The sequence below is a fragment of the Bos grunniens genome, chromosome 28 (genome assembly GCF_055505025.1).
Source record: "Bos grunniens cultivar Pamir isolate PY7600 chromosome 28, Bosgru_T2T1.0, whole genome shotgun sequence".
In the NCBI taxonomy this organism is placed as follows: domain Eukaryota; kingdom Metazoa; phylum Chordata; class Mammalia; order Artiodactyla; family Bovidae; genus Bos; species Bos grunniens.
In genome coordinates this window covers 19139527-19149542 of record NC_141192.1, presented here as the reverse complement: position 1 = coordinate 19149542, position 10016 = coordinate 19139527, and the positions used below count along the sequence as shown (strand labels likewise).

General features: G+C 47.8%; 1 protein-coding gene and 1 long non-coding RNA gene across 2 annotated transcripts; one reads left to right on the top strand and one right to left on the bottom strand.

The window, feature by feature from the left end:
- Positions 1-1471: 1471 nt before the first annotated feature.
- Positions 1472-6363, bottom strand: PCBD1 (pterin-4 alpha-carbinolamine dehydratase 1). The gene is made up of 4 exons (XM_086382202.1): positions 6284-6363; positions 3624-3755; positions 2813-2893; positions 1472-2043 (listed from the first exon to the last, which is right to left on the bottom strand). The coding sequence occupies exons 1-4, from the start codon at positions 6284-6286 to the stop codon at positions 1945-1947; spliced, it is 315 nt and encodes a 104-aa protein (XP_086238328.1). The 5' UTR covers positions 6287-6363; the 3' UTR covers positions 1472-1944.
- A 56-nt stretch (positions 6364-6419) lies between these two features.
- On the top strand, positions 6420-7904 carry LOC147342953 (uncharacterized). Its single transcript, XR_015156867.1, has 2 exons — positions 6420-6717; positions 7694-7904. It is a non-coding gene; the product is annotated as an uncharacterized LOC147342953 (long non-coding RNA).
- The last annotated feature ends 2112 nt before the right edge of the window (positions 7905-10016 follow it).

Genomic DNA, 10016 nt, shown 5'->3' with positions numbered 1-10016 from the left:
TTTCATTAAAAGAAATGATAGATACACATTGGGGAAAAAATTCATGCACCCCAATATGCAAGCAGTAGTGTTTATAATTGCCAAATCACGGAAGGAACCCTAGTGTCCATCAACATAAGGAAGATACAGTTTATATCAGCGGTTCCTAACCTTTTTGACAGCAGGGACTGGTTTTTTGGAAGACAGTTTTTCCACAGATGGAGTAGGGAAGGTTCAGGTGGTAATGCCAGCAATGGTGAGCAGCAGATGGAGCTTCACTCACCTGCCCAGCCACTCACCGTCTGCTGTCTGCCCCAGGTCCCAGTAGGCCACGGGCCACCACCAGTCCTCAGCTGGGGGTTGAGGACCCCTGTATATACATTTGTACACACACGTTTACGTGTGCGTGAACACACATAGACACACACACACACATACAATGGAATATTACTCAGGCATAAAAAAAGAAAGAATGCTGTTCACAAAAATATGGATGGACCTAGAGATTACCGTACTACATGCAATCAGTCAGAATATAATTTCTTATATGTGGAATTAAGAAATTAACTAGAGAACAGAAACATAGCAATAGAAAACAAATTCATGGCTACCAAAGGGGAAGGCCGGGGACGGATAAATTAGGAGTACAGAATTAACAGCTATACCTTATCACATATAAAATAAACAAGATTAGTGTACAGAAGGGGCACTATATCCAATAGTCTGTGATAACCTTCAATGGAAAAGTATAAAAACCATATGCCTGTATATTGTGTATGTATATATATATGTACTCACACATATATACAACTGAATCAATTTGATTTACACCTGAAATTAACATAATATGGCAAAAGAACTATGCTTCAAGAAAAAAAAAAGTCTCCATGTTGGATGCTGTAGGCCAGGAAGACGACCCAGTCATAGGTCCCATCATGCATAAAACTGTCTGGCTAACCTTTATCTTTGTTCAAGATGCTCCCTCAGTTACCTCTGCCTCAAGAATTAAGTCAAATTCTTCCTGGTTCAACTGTGTGAATCACTGTATGTTCATTTACTCATTTCTTATCTTTGCATCTGGCATTAACTTCATTCATGCTGCCTAGTAATATTTAATTATTTTTCTACTTAATTCCCAGAGACAATAGGAGCTTAGGGTGTTCTGGTCCCCTTTCCCCTTAGCAATCTGAACACTGTCTTGTACAAAGTAGGTGCTTTAAATGTCTATTGATTCCAATTTGGCTTGGCTTGCAAAGAGTTGACTCATTGGAAAAGACTCTGATGCTGGGAGGGACTGGGGGCAGGAGGAGAAGGGGACGACAGAGGATGAGATGGCTGGATGGCATCACTGAATTGATGGATGTGAGTCTGAGTGAACTCTGGGAGTTGGTGATGGACAGGGAGGCCTGGCGTGCTGCGATTCATGGGGTTGCAAAGAGTCGGACACAACTGAGCGACTGAACTGTGGAAAAGAAGATTCTAGAGCCTGAGGCCAAGTGAAACAACAGTTTTATTTTAGGCATAAAAGTGCATGGGTTTCTGTCACATAGGATAAAGATGGCCCTAGGATCCTAGCTTCTAAGATAAGACTGTTTATCTTATACACAGCTTTTATCACAGCTTTTTAGGAAGTGAATTAGAAAGGGAGCAAGACACAGCTTGGACATAAAGTCATTATTTTTGCTGGAAAGTTGTAATGAAAGAGAAGAGCTTATTCAAATCAGTGTACACATCACAGAGCCTCAAGGAAGATGAAAGTGATGTGGGATAAAACGGTCTAAGTTCCTGGTCTTAGCAGTGATGCTGGCCTCTCCTTCCAGCAGCAAGGACTTGCCCCTAAAGAGGCAGCAGGGTCGCTTTGGCAGTTTTGACTAGAGTAGCATCTCCGGGCTCCCCCAGCTCCCTCTCTGGATCCCAGTTCAGTGCCCCCAACCCTTCCCCGGAAGAGCTGACAGAGGGCAGGGTCTACGCCATGGACACCGCTACTTGCTCGATGAAGCTGGCCAGGTTTACATCCCGTTCTGAAAGGCCCGCACACTCGTGAGTGCTCAGGGTGATGTGGACCTGAAACAAAACCAGAGATTCCAGGCCAGCTGCTTCCACCAACTGAACCCACGAGCAGGCGGGAGTCGCCAGCTCCCGGGCTCAAGCACACTATGAAGAGTACCTGGGCACACTGGCTCTCCCCGGGGCTGCCTTCCTGACCGGTCTTTAACAGGGCAAAACTGGCTTCTACTACATCTCCATAAACAGTGGTGACTGCAGCACGGGATCAAAAAGAAATATCCAAATATCAAGAGCAACCTAAAAGCTACAGACAAGACTCCAGACCAACTTCAGCTCCTAAACACTGTCCATTTACAGACTGTCTCTTCCAACCGTAATGTTTTAGAAAGAGTCCAGCACAGCGCTTGGCGCATGGCAGGCATTTAATGACTGTTTCCGTTCATTCAGCAGATAGGCTGACCTTCCTGGTGTGCCTGGGCATTCTTAGTTCAAGATTATTGCTTTTTCATTCTTCTATATCTCAAGAAAAATTTCAGCCCTTGAGAGCGATTAACAATGAATATGCCTGGTTCCCACAGGTTTTCCGTCCTTGGGATTTGCCTCCTTAACGTCTACTTTAGCCACACATTATCTCACTAGCGTTCTAGTTTGCTTTTTTTTTTTTATCTGTAGTGAGACTGAATATTTTCCAGGGGCCATTTATGTCGATTCTAGGAAGGAGATGAAAGGAACTGGAGCTGATACTATGTCAGTGAGGAGGGCCCACAGGGAAGTCCAAGGGAGAGGCCCTCAGAGTGAGTTGGAGTTCAAGGCATGCATCACTCACCTTATTATACACGTTAAACCATTCGGGATGGTGGTCCAACTTCTCAGCCTGCAGGGCCACTCTTGTCATGAAGCCAAAAGCCTGCTTAATGAAGTGAGACCCAGGTTAGTATTCTGAGAGAAAGGACAGCTGGGCTCCCTTTATGGCCAATGTGAGGCCCAGAAGGAAGAGGATAGCCCCGCTCCCTCCAAGGTGACCTTCCCAGCTTTAAGCATTCCTCCTGGTGCCTTGCCACTAGTTCTGAGGCTGGAGTTTGAGGTGGTCCTTCTGCAGTAGAAAGTCTTATCACCAGGACCACTAAGAAGGTGGAAATCCCAAAGAGGTTTTGCATCTTGGCCAATCTTTAGGTTATCTACTAAAATGTCTTCAAATAGTCACCCGTTTCCCACTGGAACTGTCTCCTCTTAGGACTACTTCTAAAAGTTCCAGGCATGGAGAGTCCAAGGCTTCCCTGGTGGCTAAAGAATCTGCTTACAATGCAGGGGACCCAGGTTCGATTCCTGGGTCAGGAAAATCCCCCGGAGAAGCACATGGCAACCCACTCAGTATTCCTGCCTGGAGAATCCCACGGATAGAGGAGACTGGCAGGCTACAGTCCATGGGGTCGCAGAGTCAGACACGACTGAGCGACTCACACACAGAAAATGGAGACAGCCCAGGACCTATCTTCAGCTAAACTGGATGAAGACAACTAAACTGGATTAGCCCAGCATCTTGAGAGTCTTGGCTAACAGGACTCTCAGGGAGGGGACACGTTCTGGAATGTGACCCAGTTGGCCCCAGTCTCAGAACTGTGTCCCACCCGTCATACCCGATTAAAGTCTTTGAAATGGAACTGCTTGAAGATGGCATCCCGGCCTTCCAGCTCGTTCCACCCCACGGCCCGCAGGTTTGGCAGCAGCTGGTCCCTTTCCTCAGCACTCAGCCTGTGTGCTTTGCCAGCCTAGGAGAGGGAAAACACAGAAGCTCAAGGGCACTTATTTTTTTTTTTTCCCTTTAAACAGGACAAAAGAGAGGGCCCTGGGCCATTGGGGAAATTTAGCCAGCCTCCACTGGTGGCCGTGGTGACACAGTCAAAGGGCAGCCTGTCTAACGCAACAGACTGGGAGGCGGGGCTCTGGCTCGGGCACTCGTAGGTTCTTAGAGAACAGAGTCCTGAGGTGTAATGCCAATCACCGGGGCAGAGAAATGTTCCTCCCTGCGCCTGTCCTCAGAGCTTTCAGAGGGCACCCCTCCATTTAAAAATCAGGTCTCTTTCGTTCATGAGAGAATAAAAGCAAGTCCTACTGTTACTGTGTACTGAAGAGGAAACAGGCCTGGAGAGGGGAAATGACCAGCCCCCCTCCCCCCAGTCAGTGAAAGCACAGGCATTATTCTCAAGATGGGTCCATATCCTTGGGGATTGGCAAAGGAACGCACTTAAAACATGTTCCAGGAGATTCTTAGCCACTGGTATTCCTTCCCGGTGGGTACCCCACCTCGTTCCTACACAGCCTCTGCTTCCCAGCTGCCAGGCCTATGTTTCTTTTATTTGCACCTTCTTTTCTATTCTGTCAGCTTGAGCCAGAGCTCAGGCCCAAAGCAGGAGTAACTTGGCCAAGGGCAAACGGCCAGGGCAGTGCCATTTTCCTATTGTGCAAAATGTCCTCAGGGCAGCCCAAACTGGCACCATTCAGGCCATGAGTGGAACCTTCTCTTGGAAAACAGAAGAAAGGGAAGGTCCGTTCTCCAGCCTCTTAAAAAGATCCAGGCGGAGGAGCTTAAGAGATCCTAGAATTCAGGCCTGTGAAGTAGAACTACCCAAGGATGGACATCGTTGGGTACTAAATTAAAAGTGAATTAGTTAGGTCTGGGAAAAGAATATGAGGGAGGTTAATTTAGTTTTGATAGGGCAGCCTGCAAACTGGAAGCCAGGTGGCCTGGGGGCACTCATTTCTCCTGGCTTGAAGGGTAAAAGTTACGAGAATTGCCACTTTAGGAATCAGCAAGGGGAGCCAGGAGACGCTTAATTCCCTTGTTATTACAGGGATATTATCTGCATTTTTAGAAGGAGACTTCCTGGGGCAAGCAGGTCTATGACAGGCCTTCAGGTGTGGGTTAGAACTGAACAAAACACTGCAGGGTTCTGTTAACTCAACAGTTTTCTCCCTCCTAAAAAGCGTGGGCTCTCTCTGGAGAGATCTGGATGGGTCCGTCTCCTCTCCTAGGCTCTGGAAGATCAGCAAGGACAGTTGAGATTTGCATCACCATTCAACCCAGTCTCTCTTCCGGAGCCTGGCCCTGTCTCAGTGGCTGATAAGCCTGGTCTGTGTATCCAGGCAACCAGATGGCAGCTAAGGCATCAGAAGCTACCACCTAGTGCGCTGACTCTGAAAGGAGTGCATGGCTACTAGCGGGCTCCTAGGAGGCTCCCCTTTCTCTTTAGAGTCTTCTGGAATCCCCACATTTCACAGCCTGGGGCTGAACTGACAAACCCCTCTGAGATCTGGGCTCAGAGAGGGAGCAGGGGCAGTGTTTGCTTAGTAAATCCCAGGCCAGGCCTGGGCCTCTGGGGGTGTGCAGAGGGGTTACTGATTACCCATGCCCTGCAGCTGCGGAGCCTGGATGTACCTCACAATCAGCTCACCCACCACCTCCCCTATGTTCAAGCCAAGGTCTCCAAAGTGCCCTCCCAGGTGTCACCACAGTCCCAACTGCTCCTGATGCTTTGCAGCCTAACGTTTTTGCTGTTTAGTAAAGGTCTGGGTCTAGAAGCTTCCCTTCTTGCTGCCCTGCAGGTTCACCTTCATCTCTATAGCTGACACTCTGCTCCCAGAAAGCTCAGCCTGGAGGGCGTGTGATCCTGAGCAATCACGTCCCCACTGCCGGGCACAGGCCTCAAACTAGGCGCCAGAGGCTGGCCCTGAGGTCCGGGCTCCGCAGAGGGGGCTCAGCTAGACCTCGTGCCCAGAAGTGCAAGCGAAAAGGGCAGTAAACAGGCAGGCAGAGGCACAGGGGAAATTCAGCCGCCCCTCCTTTGCACACCCACACAGGCATCGGTCTCTTCGCCGCTGCACCCCGCCCCGCGCCAGCCCCCAATATAGGACAGGGCCGCGTCTGCGGGCTCACTATGCTGCCATTCCCCATCCCCGCCTCACCGCCCCACTCCCTGCCCGAGGCACCGAGGCCCTGAGCGGACTCTGGCCTGAGCTCCCTCCTGGCTGTCACTGAACCTGCCACCGCCCGTCTCTCGGCCTCAGTGTCCCCGGCGGCACCACTGCGGGTAGGGTGGAGGAGGGACCGAGACCCCGACTCTCCCCGCCCGGCGCGCGGCTGCCTCGCTAAGGCCTGGGAGGGAGGCTCCCCGCACGCCTAGCGCGGTCCTCTGGCCTGGGCGGGGATACTGCGCGGGCCCCTGGCCCTCCTCCGTTCCTCCCGCGCGTCCGCTCCTAACCCGCTGCCCAGACGGTGGCAGCGCCTGAGCCCCCTTACCATGCCGGACGCGGGGACGGGCGGCAGCAGCAGCAGCAGCAGGTGGCGGCGGGGCCCACTAGCGCGACGCCTGGCGCTCTGGGAAGCCGTCGGGCGGGGCCACGCTCGGGCCGCCCCGAGGCGGGAGCGCGGCCGAGAAGGAGCCGCCCACCGGTAATCATTAACTACAGCTGAGGTTCCCTTCCAGCACTTTCCTCGGAGGCAAAGTTACAGGGAGCTGGGGGAATTAAGGACGCTGGCTCCAAACGCGGACTTCAGTATTTGCATTGCGCGTTGCTGCTTCCTACTACGTGACTCGGCGCGAGATTACTTTTTCTTTCCTACAAACACCTCATTGAGAAATTGACCCCCACGATAAACTGCGCATATTTCAAGAGTACACTTCGATGCGTTTTGACGTAGTATGCATCTGTGCAACCATGCATCACCACGTGGTATGCGTCACCGCGATGAAGATCATGAACATAGCCATAACCCCTAGATTGCCTCCTCCTAACTCAAATAACCCCTGACCTGTTTCCCTATAGATAAGACTGCATTTTCTATGTGAATGGTTTGTGAATGATATGTGAATGGACATAACATTCCATTCTTTATATCTGCCTTCTTTCACTCCGCATAATTACTTTGAGGTTCATCTATGCTTTTGCATATATCAATAGTTTCTTTTTATGGCCGAGTAGAAGTTATTTAATAGTGTTACATTGTGTTGGAAATGTTCGTTTGTTGGACATTTGGGAAATGCTACCATTTGTTTGACATTTGGGTTGTTTCCAGGTTTTGACTATTAGAGGTAACGCTGCTGTAAACTTTTGCGTTCATATATGCTTTCGTTTTTCTTTCATATGCAGGGGTATATGCTTATAACTTGTTGGGAAAACTACCAAACTGCTTTTCAAAGTGGTCAGATTATTTTACATCCCCAGCAGTAGTGTATGAGACTTCGAGTGCCCCTGCCGCTTCACAGGTGCACAAAAATTTGCCCTGTCAGTCTTTTTAATTTTAGCCATTCTAATTGGTATGCAGTGGTATCTCACTGTGGTTTTGAGTTTCCTTAATGACTAATGATGTTAAATACCTCTTTGATTAGGGACAGAGTAAAGGGATAGAGTAGGTGATTAAATAGTTAATCCCACAAGGGGATTGTAAGTAGAAAAAAGTATAGGAGACCCCTGTAAGTTAATGATTACTCAGGAGAGCAGGTTTGCTTAACCACAAAACCAAGTAGGCTTACTTAGCAGCAAAACCATGGAACAGAAGCATAAGACATGCCCCCAGACAATTAAACAATGGTGGCTGGAGACCCACATCCTGCCCAGGGAACTCAGTAAGTTAATGATCCCTAGGACATGCTCTCTGCACAGATTTAAAAAATCCACAATAATTTGTGAACCTAACTTAACCACACAGGGACAAGAAAACTCCCTACCCAACCTGGAGGAGGAACTGATGATGGCAACTGATGATGACATCTATTCAAGAAAGACAAAGAAGTTCTCCTTCCCACTTTTCCTTTGATTATAAAACTGTAGCGCATTAACTTCTGGGGAATGGCATCCTCTCTCCCACTTGCTTGTAAGCCTCACATTATTTATTCTAATAAATCGCTTCTTATCCATCACTTTGCCTCTCACTGAGTTCTTTCTGTGCCGAGACTTGAAGAACTGTGTTCCTGGAGATCTTTGGAGCCCCCGAAACAAGACCACATGGTTTCATTTTCATGTGCTTATTTGCCAACGACCCATCTTTGGTGGATTCCCTGTTCAAATCGCCCGTCCGTTAACAACAACAAAAGCAACAAAAGTTGAGTTTGTTTTTGTATTGGGTTTTGAGAATTCTTCATTCTGCATACAAGCCCTTTATCAGATATTTTTGATTTGCAGATATTTTGTTTGCATTCTCACAATGCTTTTCAAAGAGCAAATGTTCTTAATTTTGATGAAATCCAATTTATCAAACGTTTCTTTTCTGGGTTGGTATTTTGATGTTGTAACTAAGAAATCTTTGTCTAATCCAAGGTCACAAAGACTTTTCTGTTTTTCTTCCATATTTTATAGTCTCGGGTTTCATTTTTTTAGAATTTGTAGTGTTTTTTTTTTTTTTTTAAGTTGGTTATCAGGACTTTATATCTCAACATTGTTAGTTTTAGATACTGCAAATATCTCCTCCCATTTAGCCATTTGTACATAACTTCTTCCATGATGTTCTTTGTTGGCAGAAATCCTATGTTTTGGTGTAATAAGATTTATATTTTGTCCTCTACTTATACCTTTATGCTTTTGAAGATTTACTTGACAAATCACTGTCACAAAAATATTGTCCCTTTTCCTTCTGTTAATTTTATAGTTAGATAAATTTAAGACCAAAGTATGAAAGGTCCCTTTTGTATGCAATGTTAAGCAAGATGTTATGTTTAGTCACTAAGTTGTGTCCAACTCTTTGTAACTCCATCGACTGTAGCCCACCAAGTCCCCTGTCCATGGGATTTCCCAGGCAAGAATACCGAAATGGGTTGCCATTTCCTTCTCCAGGGGATCTTCCTGACCCAGGGATCGAACCTGCATCTCCTGCTTGGCAGGTGGATTCTTTACCACTGAGCCAGCTAGTCTACAAAGATGGCCCTCCAGTGAAACTTGACTCCCAGATTCCTGTCTTATGACTTTTGATCATCAACCACCAGTCGCAGGAGTGAGACTTGTTGGCTGCCTTGTCCTTCCAATGACACCTGACTGCAATCACATGGGAGACCCCAAGCAAGAACACTGCCCAACAAAAACCAGGCAACTCAGAGAAAAGTAGGACATTTTTAAGCCACCAAATTTTGAGGTCATTTGTTAGGCAGCAATAGATAACAGGACAAATAGATTCCTGAATAAAAATTGGTCCCTGAAAGTGGAGTGTTAAGACCAACCTCAAACAGGTAGCATCAGCTTGGGAACACTGGTGGGTAGAAGATGGAAGAGAGGTTTCAAAGACAGGAGAATTTAGACTTCCTAGGGTGTAGTCAGCCGGAAAGAGTGTTGCTCCCACACTAAGGATGAGAAAAGCCTGGAGATGATACAAAGTCATCACTTTTCTTCAGCATGCCAGGGAGTTGAGGTCACAGGGCAACCATGGGAGGCAGGATGCACAGAGGGGTTCAACCGTGCCAGGCATGAGCAGGGAGGGGGAAGACACGCGGTCTCCATAAAAGTGGGTAAGAAGAGATATAAAATGTTAACATGTTGGAAGCCAGGTGTGTGCTGGCATGCAGTCTTGAACAGCTGGAGCCCTGAGACACAGGGAGAGTTTGCATACAAGAACAGCTTTTATTTATGAACCTCCGCTGAGTGCTCAGGAAAGAGTGGGGTAAGGGCAAGAGGTGGGAGCGAATATCCCCTACTCCTGCTCTCCCTCCTCCCCAGACAAGCAGAGGATTGGCTGCTGCTGTGGGAAAAATGCCAAAGTGCAGTCTTCTCCAAATCCTTGTCTTAAAGGAGCAAAAGCCGTTAAATCACTAGGAGAAGGCCAACAAATCCTGTCACCCCTGGGACCCAGATAAAGATGCATTGTGGCTTCATTTCCTGTAGGGGGAAAACAAACAAACAAACAAACACCTCTGCCTTTGGGGAGGGGCAAGGAACAGTCTGGGCTACAGGATCCTATGCCAGTACCACTAGAGGTCAGCTACCTCTGGGGAAAAGCAGGAAACCCATACAAGTGCAGCCACAGACATGAGGCAGTCTGGCTGCCA